General features: G+C 37.4%; 1 protein-coding gene across 1 annotated transcript; it reads right to left on the reverse strand.

The window, feature by feature from the left end:
• Positions 1 to 649: 649 nt before the first annotated feature.
• Positions 650 to 20,091, reverse strand: LOC141902748 (8-oxo-dGDP phosphatase NUDT18-like). Its single transcript, XM_074790625.1, has 7 exons — positions 19,954 to 20,091; positions 13,167 to 13,330; positions 11,456 to 11,576; positions 10,981 to 11,086; positions 10,161 to 10,310; positions 8,060 to 8,165; positions 650 to 7,836 (listed from the first exon to the last, which is right to left on the reverse strand). The coding sequence occupies exons 1-7, from the start codon at positions 20,042 to 20,044 to the stop codon at positions 7,579 to 7,581; spliced, it is 996 nt and encodes a 331-aa protein (XP_074646726.1). The 5' UTR covers positions 20,045 to 20,091; the 3' UTR covers positions 650 to 7,578.
• Between the last annotated feature and the right edge of the window lie 55 nt (positions 20,092 to 20,146).

A 20,146-nucleotide genomic window follows, 5' to 3' on the forward strand; every position in this document is an offset into this window, starting at 1 on the left:
CCGTACGCATTAGGGGGAGGGAGGGGTCAGTGCAATTGTGTACTGTATTGCTGAATGTATATGAAAAAAATGGCCGATTTTGCGTTAAGGGGGGAGGCGTGTTGAAAAATTTTATGTGTACGTAATAGATGAATGATCTCTAATGTCGCAGTAGGAATGTTTGAAATCTAGATTTTAAATAGGTATTACATGTGAATGAATTTCTTCTTGGAGGCATCAGTCCAAAAGGTCACTTCAAAGCCAAAATCCATCAGTGTTTTCTGTTGAACTGAAATTCCTCTTACTGGTGAAATGCTCTTTCGTCACTATTATAAAACCGGCGCATACGTAGCAAAAGTATGCCATGCCCAGTAGATGGCAAATCAAGTTTCACTTTTCTCAGACAATACATAAGATTCAGTAAACCATGTATAAGTCGGATCAGTGTAAATTGATTTAGGTCACATTATTATGGACCGATGACTAAATTGTAGTAGATCTTCCAGTCCCAAAAAATCAGACTTGCACAATCATGGATTACTGTATTATTCAAAAAGGTTAAGTGACCAGCTACTGTACAAGCATCACCAAAAGGCCTGAATACACAGATACAACCACTTCCGAGGACGGAATTCTTCATGAATAGAAATGACGAAACGATATATAGCGATTATAAAGCTATTATTGAATACTGCACATCCTTTCCCACAACAAAGTACCAGTATACCAAACTTGAGCTGTCCTTGGATATGTTGAATAATTTTTTGTAGACTTATTGTTTCCGGATTGAAGGGAATAAAAGCATTCTGAGAGTATTTGAACTCTAAAACTGCTAAAAGACGAGTTGAATGTTGTTAATTTCTTATTTTCTGACATGAGAACACTTAGATTTAGCATCTCCAACTCAAAATTAAGCTGCTGCGACCAGTTATTTGTGACTTGTTGACTTAATGGGTCAGAATGGCAGAATTGAAAAATGAGCCAAGTGAAAATCAGAGGCCTTTCTTTAAAGCCGCCATATTTAGTCATCCATGAAAAGAATTTAATAAACAATAGCTCACTTATACACCAAGTAAGCACGGCTCCTTTAAGAATCTTTTCATCATGAAAAATTACTATCTTGCCTTCAATCTGGAATGAATAAGTCCATTGAACCTAGGGTCAGTTTAAGTTCGGTACCAGTAAACTTTTTTGTGGGAAAGGCTATATACAAAATAGTAATAGCATATACAATATGACTGAAATAACGCCAATAAAAGGATTGAGCCCTCTCATCGGACTGATTCATTGCAAACGTGTCAATCCGTCAAGTTCACATGGAATGATAATTTCAGATCGGTAACTGAGTTTAGAGAAGTAAACAATGTACAGTATAATTCACTTAATTCAGATCAGTTTTATTCGGATTTCGAACTAAAATTCCAGTCCCCTCAAGGTTATTTCTGTTCAAATGATAGAACATTAATCAGATTTCGTTTAATTCAGACAAAATTTTCCAGCCCCAATGATCCGGATTAAGTGAGTTCTACTGTACTTAAATATCTAGCCTACTAACCCCTATCCATAAAACATGTACCCTTTAACTGGACAAAAGTGAAAATGTACCGGTAGTGAAATAGAATATCTAAAAATCCATAAAAATATAGATGAAATGATGAATTAGATTAAAATGATATGACAGTCATTCTTGAACTTTGTAAATTCTAGATGAAGCAAACAGACGGTTAAAACTTCAAGGGAGCGTCTCAAAATTGCAATTGTTCTTTTGATTAGAATAAGTGTCTAATTCTTTCTTACCCCCACCCACCCTTTGATTAGACACATGCCAAATTTAGAACTATTGATATTCTTATGAGAGACCACAGACAAAGTAAAGTTCTCACGAGTGTATTTTAAAATGACAACTTTTAATTGAAAATAAAATAGAAATTGTCATGCGAATAACCCAATTAGACTTCGACAAAATAGAATAAATAAAATAAATCTTAACATACCTACATCATCTAAAAAAGACCATTAGATCTACTACACACAATATTTAATATCTGAACTGCGATTATTTTGAGCTCCTTTCAATTGCTTACATAAACTGTGCCTACTACTTGAGAGCGGGTTCAGATCCTATAGCAGTAATCAATTACCGTACATGTAGTTCATGTTCCAATTTGTCTTCTTTTGACTACAATTTGACTGCTACATGTGGATGTAAATCAAAACAATGACTTCTAAAATGAGCTTAATTTTGAATCATAGAAATAAATGACGGGTATAAAAATTACTGCATGTAATAACATCAAAAGTAAAGTCCATGATCTTTAAGAAAAGACAAAAAGATTGAAAGAAAAATCTAACGAGGCTGAAAAATTAATACCTTGTCCCTTTATGCTGAGTTGGCTCGGCCAGTCGCCTAAACCCAGTACATTACTTTTTTAGGGTTTTCTGACTTTCGTCGAAAACCCTCTTGAAATTCTGTTTATTATTATTATATATTTTCCGCCGATTTCGTCAAATAAAATTCATCTTCATTCAGATTCGGCAACTGACAGCTTCGAAACGAAATGTATAAATTGATACTGTAATAACGGTCTCTCTGAACCAACAGATTGTCTGAATGTACTTTCCATCCTATTTGAAACTTAAAATTACTGATTAGGTTACTGTAAATAAAGAATTGAATTGAATTGTTAGACAACAGTATATCCACTCACCATGTAGCAACCGAGTAGCTGCCACACTGTGTGGTAACTGACACCGAGTAGTACCTCTCTTGCCACAGGTGGCTACAATAGCACAGTTTTAGGCAAAGTAATGCTACTAGGTTCAAATCTCAGAATGTTACTACTAAACACAATCGGTACTTTCAGATACATATATAAATTACGGGTGTGATCAGTGGCTCAAGTTTATGAAATGATTCCTTAAACCTGTTCGATTTTAATAGGTGGATTATCTAAAAGATTTCCAAACAATCAAAAAATCAAAATAAAAATCGTTTTGCAGCCCGAAAATCAAAGCATGAAGTGCATCCGTGACTACAGTCAGAAAAATCTGAATCGAGTATCATTGTAATTTCCTATTTTGAGGTTCGGATTAAGGGAGAGTCTAATACTACCAGATGGTCCTTCAGTCATACTTTAAATCTAAATGGTGTTACGTTTAATCTCTCTTTTTGGAATTAATTGTAATGAATGTTTAAAGTCACACTAATTAGTCTTCGGTGTTACATGCAACCCTCTCTAAAGATCATTGAGTTTGATAATCAGAATTTCTCTATACTTAAATCGGAATAATATTATGTTTGATCTTGAATCTTTTTAGTAGGACCGGATTAAAAAGATGTTTGAACTAAAAAGAAAAGGTTTCATAAGGGATGATTCACACTTCCTGCATGTAGGCAAAAATTAGTTTTGAAAGTTTTGTAAGAAAGAATAATGCACAACAAAAAAAGGAAACAAAAAACGCTCAAATATATTTCTATATAAAGGATCTTTATTTGTACATTTTATACTGAACCTACCAAAGAAAGGAAATAAACTCCAAAGCATATCGTTATAATAATAATTTTAGAAATACATTCTGCTGAAAAGTATGACTGGGTGCGTTGTTCATGGCGACTACCATATTCTTTCCCAATAACATTGCGCTTACATTTCATACCACGAATAACGCAATGCAAATATAGGGACTGGGTGTCAGCTACACAGGACCTTATACAGGGACTGGGTGTCAGCTACACAGGACCTAATATAGGGACTGGGTGCCAGTTACACAGGGCCTAATATAGGGACTGGGTGTCAGCTACACAGGACCTAATATAGGGACTGGGTGTCAGCTACACAGGACCTAATACAAGGACTGGGTGTCAGCTACACAGGACCTAATATAGGGACTGGGTGCCAGTTACACAGGGCCTAATATAGGGACTGGCTGTCAGCTACACAGTACCTAATATAGGGACTGGGTGCCAGTTACACAGGGCCTAATACAGGGACTAGGTGTCAGCTACACAGGACCTAATATAAGGACTAGGTGTCAGTTACACAGGGCCTAATATAGGGACTGGGTGTCAGCTACACAGGACCTTATATAGGGACTGGGTGTCAGCTACACAGGACCTAATATAGGGACTGGGTGTCAGCTACACAGGACCTAACATAAGGACTGGGTGTCAGCTACACAGGGCCTAACATAAGGACTGGGTGCCGGTTACACAGGGCCTAATATAGGGACTGGGTGTCAGTTACACAGGACCTAATATAAGGACTGGGTGTCAGCTACACAGGACCCAACATAAGGACTGGGTGTCAGCTACACAGGGCCTAATATAAGGACTGGGTGCCAGTTACACAGGGCCTAATATAGGGGCTGGGTGTCAGTTACACAGGGCCTAATATAAGGACTGGGTGCCAGTTACACAGGGCCTAATATAGGGGCTGGGTGTCAGTTACACAGGGCCTAATATAAGGACTGGGTGCCAGTTACACAGGGCCTAATATAGGGACTGGGTGTCAGCTACACAGGATCTTATACATGGACTGGGTGCCAGTTACACAGGGCCTAATACAGGGACTGGGTGCCAGTAGTTACACAGGGCGTAATACAAGGACTGGGTGCCAGTTACACAGGGCCTAATATAGGGACTGGGTGTCAGCTACACAGGATCTTATACATGGACTGGGTGCCAGTTACACAGGGCCTAATACAGGGACTGGGTGCCAGTAGTTACACAGGGCGTAATACAAGGACTGGGTGCCAGTTACACAGGGCCTAATATAGGGACTGGGTGTCAGCTACACAGGATCTTATACATGGACTGGGTGCCAGTTACACAGGGCCTAATACAGGGACTGTGCACAGGGCCTATATATAGCATAGAGACTGGCTGGGGCCGCGGGGGTCTACACAGGGCTAATATAGGGACAGAGAAATACAGAGACAGGGCCCAATATTAGGAGAAATTTACCTGGCTGAAGGGATACCATCGTCAACATTATCATCGACACGCCTTCTTGGAATCTGGATGCGTGACTTCCAGTGACTGCTCAAAATATGACTTTTTTTGAACATGTGAAATCTTATTCGATTTGAACTTAGTGAATGGACAAAGTGGGAAATGGTAGCGCTCACTCTTGTATTTTTCAGCACAACATAAACCACTACACAGTTCAAGCTGAGCGTGAATCTCCCCAATATCACGGTAAAAAGTTGACATCTTTAACCAGAACTAATCAACTAATCATCCAAACTGCCACCATTTTGTGAAATCATATGACTGATATGTTTCCCAGGAGGAGTGCTCCGGATTGTGTGCTACGCGCACAGTGTGGGAGCTACTCGGTGTCAGTTGCTACATGTCAAGTTCATATGTAACTCGGTAATTAATTTTTCCTTTCGATCACATGCATCCAGAAAACCCGTTATCGCTGCTTTGCAGCTATATTTTAAAGATTGTGATCAAGCTAACCATAACAGACCTGGCAGCTATAGAACTGAACTGATTACAAATGTTATTGCATTTTACAAAATGACCTGGCCGATTAGGAGAAACAAGGTAGGCCCTAACATTTTTTAAGCCTAAATACTTCAAATGACGAAATGAAATCTGGATTGCAATGCCCAAAATATTTTTTTAGATTAAGATTTCAACCCAAAATGTGAAATGATACATCCTGTAATGAGATCTACAGTAATTCACTTTTCTAGTCCTAGTTTGTCCAACTTAATGGCTTGATTAGATCTTAGGCCTTAGCCGACAGATCATGATAAGGCAGCACCATGATCCCTGTAGGACTAGGACATTTAATCACTGTAGGACTAGTACTCATAGAAATATGGGCCCAGCCTCCTACTAGGGCACCCCTCAAAGTCAATTCCAAACAGTTCAACAATGGCTATCCAGTAAGCCACCAAAGGCGGATCCCGGATCAATTTTGGCTGCCTCGCCCAAGAAAAAGGGCACATTATAGGAATCAACCTCAATGCACAGTAACAATCATTCTCAAGGATTTTTTTGCTGTTTCTTTGTAAGCGACTACAACATGATGCCATTTACTTTTTACTGTGCCTTTTCAACGCGCCCGTAGCCAAGATTTTCACAGGACAGGCACAGACTTCGCCAGAAAAGGGCACAATTCCTGCACAAAAATTAAGCTAATAACAGATGCCCTATTTTGTCAATTTACAGTTAAAATAAGATTAAATTTTGCCTTTTTGACAGCGAATTGCCTTCTCATTTGAAAATCTACCCATTTCAGCAAAATCTTTGAATGTCCTTCAAGGCAAGAAAATTCTAAAGATTCTTGAAATATTCTTTCTTTTCTTCAATTCTGATGCCTTCAATTTTCAACATATTTTAATCAGTAAGGCCTAGATATTCTGTTTTATGCCCTTTTCACACTTTTAGGCTGCCCTTTTCCAGAAAATACTCAATGTGTACAATTGAATATTCAAAACACCACTCAGGACCCTAAGGAAACAATTGTCTGAGGCACACCGTCAGGAAATTGGGCCTGAAAAGGCTTTTGAAAAGTTCTCAAATTCATTTTGAATTTTTTCTGCCTTGAGGCATGTGAGGTACCCTAAATCTGCCGCTGGCCACCTTGAATCTGATTGCGCCAGTTTTTTGGGCTGCAAAATGTCCAGGGTAGTTGTATGTACACATGTATAAACTAAATACATGTACAGGTATCAAGACAATCCACTAAAGCATCTTCAAAACTTCCCACAATAAGGGACTCTTCGTACGCAAGCCCTAGGTAGGACCTCAACGGCTAAAGCGTACAATCTGCATACAAAGCTAGGTAGCAATTTACACAAAGAGTACGTACTTAAATCAAAGTGCACTAATTTTTTCTGTATAATCTTGTAGTAGCCTAGCTACTCATCTAGGTAGTTGTCCAGCCATGAGTCTGGAACAATATTATGAATTCATTGCCCTTTTTAAAAGGGTGCATCCTTGTAAATCCCTCCAAGAGGGGCAAGCTTTAAGGCTGGCTTATGTCGACAAGCAACGCAACTCCTACCGACGCAACTGAGAGCAACCGCGATCGCAGCCCAGCTTATGTCGACTGCGCTCCGATTCGCAGGAACTGAGGCCGACTAGCGGGATATGAGATCCTCCCAGTTGCTTCCCTGCTTATGTCGGTTGCGATTACTAGCAACTGCAAAAGCTCAAATGGTCACGTGATAAGCATTTTGAGAATTAATTTGAATTATTTCTATTATAATTATTATATTAATATATTTCTATTAGAAAAGCTATTTCTTTAAGGCTTTGATCTTTCTGATTCTGTTTTGAATACAACGTGCTAGCGACATCATATAAAGATGGCCGCTCACACCAAAATTCTACTAATTTCGTTTCTAGATCTCCGGTCCAGTCCTCTGCCGTGCTGAAGGTTTGGTTTACATTTTGTTTCTATCCGGCTGTTATAGAAACAAATTGATTGCAAATTTCATTCCAGTTTACAGAGTGACCCGGCTGATTAGGAGAAACAGGGTATCACATTCATGTATTTAGCAAAATAGCCTGCTGGGCTAAAAATCCGATTAATTAAGCCAGGATTAAGTTGTACATGCTGTAAATTATGATTGTTATCATCAATGCAATGACACTAACTTTACATTAAATTTCGTATTCATACGCAAGGACAAATCTCGAATAACATCTTCATTTTCCAATCGAGAACAAGTATACTGATCATTCGTGGTACTTGGAAATACTTCATTTTCAGTTTTTAAATCAACCAACAATGTTAAACAAATTCCATCATTCTTATACTGAGGTTTACCAGAATGTTCCACAGTTAGAACACCTGCAACTTTACGAACAAGATTTTCACATTTTCCAAATGCATCCTGAAAAAAATATTTGTGTACCAAGTACATGTTATGCCATTTCATGAATCAGAATACCGGTAGATGGTAAGCAGTCTCTGCTCAAGGCAGATCTAATCAACTCTGATAGTTGTTTCGCTCGGATCGTTGATACAATATTTTTGTAACTCAAATATATAACATCTAAACTCATAGATAACTGATGAATTTTTACTGTCCCTTAACATCTGATGTAATAACTTACCTGTAGTACCAAGTTGAGAGCTGTGAATATACTGGGATCACTGGGTGAAATCACACATGTAGGTAAATGAGGATTACTGTCAGTCCTTCTTAACACGAATAATGCACTACAATGAATCGAACATTGATTATCAAGATAGTGTACGATTTCATTATTCAATGCCCCCTGGTGAGCATATGGAAATCGATGATGTTGAAACTCAGCACTAGAACACGTCATAATGACACTATTGCATTCCATTGTGATTACAAAATATGACTGACTGAAAAAAAATTTAACAGGGGTTTTAGAGACGATGTGCCCACTAGGTGAAATTCTTGACATCCGCCTATTCAATATTCAACACTCCCTGAATACAGAAATCAATGAGCTTGAAACTCATCGCAAGCATAGAGCTTGTCATGAGCTACATTTCTGCAATTGATTGTGGTTATAAAATATGCTTAGCTACCAATATATATGGAAGAACCATGTTATTCCACGACGCCCTCTGGTAAAAATACAGAAATCAATTACCTTGAAACTCACAATAATCATGAAGCTTGTCATGAGCTTCAATTCGCAATTGATTGTGATTAGGAAATATGCCTACGTAGGTACCAATATGCATGGAAATGCCATATTATTCCATTATTTAATGCCTACTGGTAAACACAAACAGAAACTAATGAATCCATAGAAGCAAAAACAGTACAAATCTCATTTTCTAATGAGTAATATATATTTATTAAAGTGAACGTTTTTGGGAGTTACATTATCCCCTCTTCAGGCATAGCGCAAGTGATTAAATTTACATATCATACTGGTATTTATATAGAATAAGGCGAAGCTAATTATAAACAATTTCAAATTACTGAGTGACAAGATAATTATAATACAAAGATAATTAATTACACACAATCTAAATTACTGAGTGAAGATATTTGACTAGTAGTTAATTATCTAAAAACATTGAGAATGAATCCTGACCCGTGTTCGAATAGTTGTTGGTAAGAGAGGGCTGTTGAGTTTTGATAAAAAGTGCTTCTCTAATTTTGCAATCTAAATCAGAAGAACCTTTATCTAAAATTTTGAAATTCTTTTCACTAAACGAGACCTGACTGTCACGGCAATTTGACAGATGTTGGCCAATTGCTGAAATCTTAAGTTTGTGCTCCTTAACTCTTGTTACTAGGTGTCTTTTTGTTTTACCTATATAGGCAGTGTTTATATCACATAAACAAGTATACTTGTAGACAACCATAGCTTTCAAGGATTAAGGAGTCGGACATTTAAGTGAAAAGAAATTCTTAATCTCAGTGGTTATGCAAGGGGATCATGAAGGGGCCAATTGCCGCCCAAAATATATATAATACACTCGAGATTTAGTCGATAGTGATAAGTAGGAAAAATGTAAAAATGATACATCAACAACGAAAGTAGCTAAAGATTTTGCTATGAAAAAGGCATATAAAACATTACTCGGTGGCCACAACTTCCCAATGAACTGAATGGGACATGACCCTCAGTACACCTGCGTGCCCCACTCCATGGGAATGGAGTTTTCACGCTGTTCATTCGCGGTGCCAACTGCACCTAAAGCTCTGCCCGTCAATATGGCGTACTACGATTGCATCCAGACGATAACTCTGAACTTCTGCAACACCCCCGTTGAAAGGGAAATTAAGTAAAATAACTTGATTCCATCTATGGACAACAGACTGTTATTTGTGAAATGAATTACTTTAAGTCTCTATCCAATACTCAGGAAATTCTCGTACTGGATAGTATAGTATAGTAGTTTATTTGTCACCATCAATATGTACAAGATTAATAATAACAATAGTAAATTATGAACAATGAGGTGACAGGAGCCTGAACAGAGCCATAAAGGCTGTATATCCAAAAGGATGTTCAGACACCTTGAACACAAAGAACAAATTAAAGAAAAGAACAAATGAAGAGGGATGAGTTGATGAAAAATTAAGATGAATTTAAATCATGCAGACGTGTATGAATTAGGATAGTATTTTATAGTATTATTTTTAGTATTATTCTGGATTCCATTGTTCAAGGTTTTTGGGTTTTGAGATATAACAATCAGAATTGATAATTAACTTACCCAGTATGTACTTCAGTATGTATTATAACTAGACGTAATACTAACTGCCGGTGTGCATTTATTACTGGCAGATTGTGACGATGTCGTTCTGATAGTGATTCTGTTCTATAGTCATTTGCCATTTTGATCAAAGGCAATATATCATTTCCTCTGAAAATGGATAAATGATCAAGTTCAACGGCACATTCTACACGAAAAAATTTGCATAGATAGTAATGCTATGCTAATCCATGCAAGATTTCGTCATTGATTTGAAAAAGTCAGAAACAGACATTATTTTGACTCTAAAGTATTTCACCCGCTTAAAAACAGCAATAATAGTAACAGTTTCCTCACCATTTTTCTTATCACACATGAAAATCTTCAACAGAATCAAAATGCCAATAAAATGATTACAGATTAATCCAATTAAACCAACATCTGCAGAGCTAGAAGATGGGTCTAGTGTTATGGCTTATTTACCGAATTCAGTAAATTACGGTAGGCACTTCTCTTTACCCCAAAGTCAAATTTAAACACAGAATTAAGATACTGGGGCCAAATGGCATGATCATCAGGACAGACAAGGTGGAAGTTCGTTATAACGAACTCGGATACAACGATTCATCGGATATAACAAATATAGAATTTCACCCCAAGTAAGAAAATTTGCTTAATTTCATACTGGATATAATGAACTATCGGTTATAACGAACATATTTCTTGGTCTCGTGAAGTTCGTTGTAATGAGGTTCCACTGTATTTACGCATACGTTATCTCATTGAAGAAAAAAGCGACAAGGTAAACAATTACCATTACAGTGGCTCAATGATTGATTACCTCAAAGGTACACTGCCATGTTTACCCATATTAATATCATTCATTGAGCACCATTTAGCCTGTAGTGATTCTTTATCCCCTTTATCTTTTGTCTTTAAAGTTCCACCTGAAAATTAGTCAATCTTTCAATGAACTCTTTATACGAAGCCGATGGCCTCGGATTACATGCTGATGACCGATCACCCCTTCAACTGCCCCGGAATAGGCGTGCCTCATCATTCATCGGTTCGCAACATCCAAAGGCAAGCAGAATCAACTGTATTGATATGAAGCCACATCTACTACACACAGATAAACACAATGAACCAATGTTTTTAGAAAAACTTCCATTGCAGAACAAGTGTAGAGGGTCTATTGCAGATCAAGTGTTTTAATGCTGCAACTGTATGCATATCTCTATTGTTAATGAGTATGCTGGAATGTTCTGAAATCTCAAGTGTAGAGATATAGCCCAGATTTATTCTATCAAACTTACCAGTTATCTGACCAGTAAATATGTATCTATACCATATACCCGTGCTGATCTGAATTGCTAAAAGTGTATCTGGTTCAAACTCAAGCCCAGTCTCTTCTAGTACTTCACGTTTAACTGCCTCCTTCAATAGATAATTAGAAAAATACTTTCCAATAGGACGACGGAGACATAGAAATTGAAACTCAAACTTAGGGCAGTGTAGACAAGTTAGTTTGGTTGGTACACACTCCGTAAACATTTTCGCAGTCAGGTCCAAACGAGGTTCCACTGTATTAGACAAAGATTTGAGATTCTAGACAATATAAAATGAAAAGTTTAAGGTATACAGATGTACGAGGGGCATAACGGAGCGGTTGACACTTTGAAAACCAGAAGACCAAAGGTCCTGAGGCTTGAAATATGAAAGCTTGATCATTTTAGCCATGGTACATGTTTAATCATTAAATATCCCAACATGAAAGTAAACCAGAACTTTGAAAACCAGACGACCAAAGGTTCTGAGGCTTGAAATATGAAAGCTTGATCATTTTATCATTTTAGCCATGGTACACGTTTATTCAATAAAATATCCGAACATGAAAGTAAACCAGTCAGGTTAGTTATTGATGAGATAAACTTTATCGACTGACTTAGGTTTTAACAGTTTCACAATAGGATATTTCTTTATATCATAAGTCATTAGGCCTAAGCTTAAGACCAACGATTATGTGATTATAATATTTCTTCGCTTCAAGACCTTTTTGGGGATAGAAATATATGAATGATCAAGATCGGCCTAATTGATTGAACAGTCCTCAAAATTTCTCTTGAAAACTTGAAAAATGTGTAAAAAGTGCTGATTTTGGCATACAACAATGGCCGCCAGTTGGCCATCTTGTTTCTGACCTGGCCAGTTTTTGGGCTGAAGATGTGTCTAGGGTAGATACATGTATGAATGAAAGAAGGGACGACAGACGAAAAGTGAACGCAATAGCCCACTGGGACTTAAGTCCCAAGTGGGCGAAAAATTATGGTTTATTGAGATTGCAGTTTCTCTGGTCATATTAAGACCAATTTGAGGTATGTGTTCAAAAGATAAGCAAAATATATCTCACCAAGCAGCCTGTCGACAAGGACCACCTGCACAGCGTACCCTAATGTTCAAATCGAGAAAATGGCTCTATAACTTTTTAGCCCTTGGCCCATAGTATCTACATACCAAACTTCGTCAAGATCAGAAAATGATTCTAGGACTAATAGCAATTTAAAGAATTTCCAAGTGCCAACTGTACAGCGCCCCCTAGAGGTCAAATTGGGTAAGCGGATCAATGAGTAGTATCCATATACCAATTTCACGTCAAAATTGGATTAGAATTGTTGGACATGTAGCGATTTAAAGATTTTATAAGCGTGACCTGTACAGCGCCCCTAGGGGGGTCAAATTGGGAGAACGGCTCTATAACTTTTAGGCCCTTGGCCCATATTAGCTTCACACCAAGTTCAGTCAAGATCAGAAAAGAACTGTACTACAAGTAGCAAATTAAAGCATAAGTTGACGGAGTGACGATAACGGATAATCCCCCTAACCTTCGGTCACAGCAGAGCTAAAAGTCAAAAGACACACAAAAACAAATAGACTTTAGTAACTCCCGAGATCCACCCCTGGAGGCACGCATCAGTTGAGATATCAGTCCAGATGGAGGGTAGATTTACATTTACTGGTTTGTCTTACCACAATTGTTTCATCAGGCTCCATTCGTCCAGCAGGTAAATACCATTTACCATAACATGAAGCTTTAGCCTCTTGCATCATCAAAACCTCACCGGCTTCATTAAATATCACGCCACATACAATATAGCAGACTGTTCGTTTGATAAGTGGAACAAAATCATCTCCTACAAATAATCAATTGTTCCTGTTAATAACAAATATAGCTTGATGTTTGTTTAACCCCTATCAAAGATGATTTTAACAAAAGCTATTAATGACCAAAATTTACGTTTGAGGCTGGCAACTCAATCTTGTCTGCTGAATAGTAAATACCATCCCCAGGGTTTGGTAAAATTCAAACGGAACATGGCTGCTGCTGATAGTGCCAAAACTCCACGTGAAAATGACGAGGCGTTTGAAAACGTTTTGGAAAAGATTCAGAATGGTTTCGAGACTGGAAAATATTTTTCGATGAAAGAAATTCAGGACACAGATCTAGAGCTGTCAGAAGAACCAAAAGCCAGTTTCATTTCAAGAAGATCAACCTTTATCGCAGCTATCATAGACAGACTAGGTCCAGCATTTGGTAAACTCCGGTAAATGAATTTCTCAAATTCTTTCTCTCAATTAAAACAAAAAAAATAACAAATATAGCTGCATAGCAGCGATAACGGGTTTCTGCCTAACTGGTTCATATATCACACTGGGAAGCGTCATCGAAATAATTCTAATCAGTCCATAACATATGACTTATTTCCAAGAAGCGCAACCTGGGTCAACAATATGCTGGATATATGGATCCAGCTACATACAAGGGCTACCACGTAAGAAGTATCGATGTACCAAAATGGCTTAACCGAAGATTCTTTCGAAGTCCCCTGGTGGCAGTTGCATGAACTAGTCTGTCGCACATGCTCTCCTGGCGCGTTTTGATCCATAATTTCGTTAATAGTAGGTTGATCTACCTTTATGCATCAATTTGTCTAGTGAGGAATTTGCATTCAGAAATAAACAACGATTTTCAACAAGTTGCTTTTGTTTTCATTTATCAGTGACAGTTTACATATTGCTCATATGTTTGAACTATAACAACTTTGAAAACGAACGTATACTCAATGAACATTAATTTACTTCAATCACAAAGAGGGGATTATTATAGGTAGGCCTAACAAAATTATTGCATTGTCGGGATTAGAACATGTCGGGATTAGAACATGATGTGGCACCAACTGCGTCAACGTCTTTGCGATTAAGGTAATGTTGATCCGAGTTCATCTGCCAAACAGATGATATACTGGTGGTACAAAATGCCGGCTATAGATGAAACAGAAACGGGAAATGACGGATTGGGACCTATATAGGTCCAATTTTGTGATTTGCAAAAACAAAATGGCGGCTTTTTGAATTGCTCATATATGAGTCAGATAGCGAGAATTGACGTGTCCAGACTATTGCGAGTCCTAATCTGTGATTTACGGTTGAGTTGATGCTCAAGGTCATCGGGTAATCTTTCGGGATGCACTTTTATCAATGGATGACGATTCTTTGCGTTATTCTTGTCGCTGTTTAGACCCGGTAATTACACGGGATTAATTCATAATAAATCACTACACGCATAATAAATCACTACACGCAAATTTGAAATGGTCAGGCGCTGAGTTATATTTTTGACAGAATTGAAATTTACGTTTATAAGCTATTAGTAGTCGAATCTGAGAGGAGTTACATTTCATGAAAAATTTTTGGCTGGAAAGTGGAAAATTTATTATAATAATAATCAACAGAATTACAAGAGGGTTTCTGCGAAAGCAGCAGAAACCCTAATTAGTATTTCAGTGGGTATAGTTGGTTTACCTCTAACATACGGTGCATATTAGAATTATGCGACAACATGATATCGCACATCAAATCATTTCATTTTTCTAGTACTGGATGTATTAAAAAACAGTGGTCTCTAATTTTACGGGGGTTATTGCAGAGACGATTCTGCTATATTGCTACCAAAGTCTATGAAAGATGGTTCTCTTCACATTAAATCAATTAAGACATCAGATTCACAGCATTTAGGACAAGGAGATTCTTTTGATTTCAAAAGTCATAATGATACTGAATGCGATTTGGTTCTCCTTGCGCCCTCTCTACGGAAAGATCTCGATAGCACACCAGGTCACTCAGGCTGGAATCATATTGACAGCAGCCATGTTAAAAGATAATCCCAAATAATCTACGCAAATTTCATGAAGTTTTGATAAATGGTGAAAATGGTGTTGAGAACATAGAAGAATCTAGACAAGTTGAAAACATAGCCCAAATTATCATATACGCTGCATCACATCATAGAAGTTGACCCCGAAGCATATCAACGACGCGATCTGAAAGATTGGTTACACGGTTTCATGCAGCTGGTCCCATAGGTATTGATACCATAAGACAAATTGATACGAGTATAGCAAATGATGCCTTAGAAAACAGTACAGAAAATGGGTTGTACATACCCACAGAACTTACAATGTATGAGCCTGAAAACCAATAAGCCTTTTTACAGTTTCCAGGCGCCATTTTTGCGGGTGAACGGAAAAAATAGCCAAGGAAAAAATGGCCAAGGTATTTGCCTAGGAAAAAATGGCCAAGGAAAAAATGGCCACGGAAAAAAGGCCAAGGAAGATTAAATAGAAAACAAACCATCATTTCATTGACTAATAAGAAATCAAATGCATTGATGTTTTGACATGTCACTTTTTGAGATTATTAGATCTATTCCTCTATTCTATCTATTGTTCTATTCCGCCGGGTCCGCATTGTTGAATTTTTTTCCCTATTTTTCCCCCGTTTAATTTTCTTATTCATTCATATCTCTGAATTGGATTAAGATAGAAACAAAGTAAAAATATCGATGAACTCAGCTGATTTCATGATATTACTCATTTATAAATCGAATGCAACAATGCGCACTGGTGAAGTTATAAACATTGATATCGTCTTCCCAATAATTCAACTTAATCTTCAGTTGGCGTCGTCACGCCTCACGTGACAGCTTAAACAAAGAGACTAGGTCGTGGTCACGCCTCAAGTGACGGTTCCTATTACCCCCGATAGATGGCAAAGTAGTCGAGCCTGGCTGCTGACACTGAGTCAGCATGCTCTATAGAGAGGTCACAAGCGATTGTATATACTCTACACACACAGGCAGTATGTACTGGTTGTCTTCGGCAACCAGGAATGTGAGTGTTGTATCAGCGGTTTTGGACCATATTCCTTGTTTCGACATATACCATACCCAGCTCAATTATCGCTTAGAACATATCAATCTTATCACTAAATAAACTCTCAAATTAATGCTTGAATAAATTTGAACGATTTCTTTGAATTTCATTTGAATAAGTTTCATTTTTAGGAGCCTAATTATCTGAAAACCCTGGGTCATCTGGGGGGGTCAAGATGACCCCCAGATGACTCCCTGACACGTTTTATATCAAGGAAATGAGATATCTAGAGGATTCAGAGGATCAACATTGAGGAAACCCAAAGAAACCAAACAACTGAGAAGTGATTACGAAATCAGCGAAAATTGAGCGATTTTCACTTTTTTGAGACCCTGAGGATTTTTTGAAATTTCTGACCCCCCAAAGAATAAAATGACTGCCCTGGATGGTTTTCTTGTTGTCCTATGATATTATGAAAGAAAATAGCTATTTACTATTTTATTTGTATAAGATTCTGGCTTCTAAAGTGCAAAACAAAGACTTTTTTGGTTGCGTGACCTCAACTTGACCTCAGGTTTTGGGGGGTCCTACCTTGCACCCGTAGGTCCAAACTTTTTATAACTAACATTTTCTGGTAGAGATACCTATTAGCTTCATAACAGATATTGGTTTTAGGAGGGTCTCTACACTGGAAATGTATCTAACTTTACATAGAAATCATAAGACAATAAAGGCCAAAATTAATTCCCCCACATTGAATGGGTAATGAAGAAATATATCCCCAGCGAAAGATTGTTGCTCATTGTTGCATTCAAATTTTTGTAATTCTTACAAATTTTAATCTACATTTTCAGAGTTTTCAGGATCAATAGACATCTATATGTAGTCTTATGTGCTTTTAACCATTTTCAATTATCTTTATTAGTTTTTATGTAATTGCGAGTCAAACTTCCAAAATACGTTTTCTAGAGTCCCCTGCGTGCATCTTTATATCAGGAAATTTCACAATTTTACTGGTCCCTATACTTTGTTGAAATCAAAATTGTCAGTAACTATGGAAATAGAGCACCTATATATTTGAAACTAGGGATCCAGGGACACCACGCCCACTTGGGAAGTGGTTTCAAATGCTCAACAATCTAACAATTTCAATACATAACGCCCCCTAGTGACCATATACAAAAACCAATGACCTTGAAACTTACCACAATCATAGAATATGTCAGCACCTATGATTTTTTTATTGATTGTAATAGCAAAATATGCCTCAATTTAATATGTAAATACTAAGTTATTCTACTATTCAACGCCCCCTGGTGACCATATGCAAACCCAATGACCTTGAAACTAACCACAACCATAGACCATGTCATGAACTACAACTTTGCAATTGATCATGGTAACAAAAATATGCCTAGGTACCAATCTTATAAGGAAATACTAAGTTATTGTACTATTCAATGCCCCCTGGTGACCACATAGAATAACTAATGTCCTTAAAACTCACCACAATCATAGACGATGTCATGAGCTACAACTTTGCAATTGATTGTGGAAACAAAATATGCAAAGGTGCGAACATGATATGGAAATACTAAGTTATTGTATTATTCATCGCCCCCTGGTGGCCATATACAAAAACCAATGACCTTGAAACTCACCAAAATCATAGAACACGTTATGGGCTACAACTTTTTAATTGATTGTGGTAACAAATTATGCTTAGGTATCAACATAATGTGGAAAAACTTTCTCCGACCTACGAATGAGTACTGTTGACACTAAGATGGCCGCCAATTGCGTCATAATTGGCTGATCAAAAATACCTGTCTCAGGTATAAAACATACCTTTCCAAAGAATACCCATCACAAATTGCAATGAGAAATGGCAAACCAATAGGAAGCTACAGGACCCAGAATTCCGGCCAAAATTGACATTTTTGGGCACTAAAACGGTCATAGGACGACCATTTTCAGTCTGATCGACCCAATTTTTGTTATGCTAATGGACCCTTGGTAGATTTAAATACAAACGAATGATCAAGGTAATTGATCAAAGCTTATTCAAAATTTCCCTCAAAAACTTCAAAAATGTGTAAAAAGTGCTGATTTTGGCGAACAACAGTGGCTGGCAATCGGCCATCTTGATTCTGACAGGGCCAGTTTTTGGGCTGAAGATGTATCTAGGGTAGATGCATGTATAGACCAAATATCAAGACATTACATTGTCTTCAAAACTTCCCAAAATAACTGGATTCCGTCTACGGACGGACGAACGGACAAATGAACACTATGACGGCCGACGACGGATAATCACTCATCAACCACGCTGACCTTCGGTCACAGCAGAGCTAAAAATATGACTATAAAGAATCTTTCTATATGGTCGGGTTAGCAAAAAGATAACAACTTCAGTTCAATCAAAGACATTCAAATGAATTCCACTTACAGATAACTAGGCCTAAATCAGTTCACACTGAATAGTAAGACAGTTCAAAATAAACGATAGTCCCAAAAGACTTCAGTTAGAGTAAGGGAGGAGGGCGGTAAATTGGGATTTTTGTAAGACATAAGAGATACAGGCATTCCGTATTTTGGAAATAAATGAGACTGGTGGTATATCAGAGTGAAGTGTATCGTGACATGACTGTAGAATAATGCCTATTTCAACTTGACTCCAGAGCACATCGGCTCAGTCAATTTTGGTAGCGCATTAAGTTTGAAGTCTTGTTGCATTCAAGAGTGAATATTTTTGCTTGATGCTAAAGTTAGTGCTTACATTATAAAGTATAAAAACCAATTTCCAAGTTAAAAGATTATATATTGAGACTGTGTTTTTAGCAAAACAACAGCACTCAACTCATGAAATAATTCCAGATACCAAGTTGGGCCTAGTTGTAAAAATAATATATCTACAGACTCTGAAGAGTTAATAGGTGCACAAAATTAATCAGATTAAATTTGCCACAAGACACAATTATTCCCAAAATGAAACTATAAATTCAAGAAAGGATTTAGTAAAAATGATAAAAATTGATTTGCTATAGGCTATCCTTTTATGAATGACCAGTTGAATAAGAGAAAAATCCTCCATTTTGTGAAATTTCTTGAATTTGAACATTGCCACCATGCCTACGTCACCCTGATTTAGTTGTTGAAACCCCATAAGAAAAATAACTCCATTTCATAGGCATGTAGTTAGTTACCTAATCATTGGTGGTAAGCTTTTTATAATCGGATGAGCTTATACCAACTTATATGTGGTTTGTGAAAATATCCGATGGTGAAACGAAACCACAGACAGGTTACTGACTAATAGACATGGTGACAATGTTCAAATTCAAGAAATTTCACAAAATGGAGATTTTCTCTCTTATTCAACTGGGATAGGCCTAAAGGAGTCTTTTGTCAATCCATCTAATTGGTGCAGAACTGGAATAATATCGGATATTCAGTGGTTGTCCGCGATTTTTGGCACTTGTTAAGACCTAAATGAGGTATGTACCCCAAAAAGTAAGTGAAATATCCCACAAAGGCCACAGAGAGAAACGTCTCATAGGCCTACCCAATAACAAATGGACATTATAATTAATACCGGTACCCACTTAGATTCGGTCTTTTCGTGTCATATTCGCCAACAACAGCAACTGATTTTCCTTCGAGTAAGAAACTGAGTTCTAGTTCCAATCCTTCCATTAGAAATCGGACGATATCACTTTCGTTTTAGGATTTGTTTATGGAAATATGCTCAACGACCTTGAAAGCGCTCCTTGAATAATATTTCTCCTGATTAGGATA

Source organism: Tubulanus polymorphus, chromosome 1 (assembly GCF_964204645.1).
Source record: "Tubulanus polymorphus chromosome 1, tnTubPoly1.2, whole genome shotgun sequence".
In the NCBI taxonomy this organism is placed as follows: domain Eukaryota; kingdom Metazoa; phylum Nemertea; class Palaeonemertea; order Tubulaniformes; family Tubulanidae; genus Tubulanus; species Tubulanus polymorphus.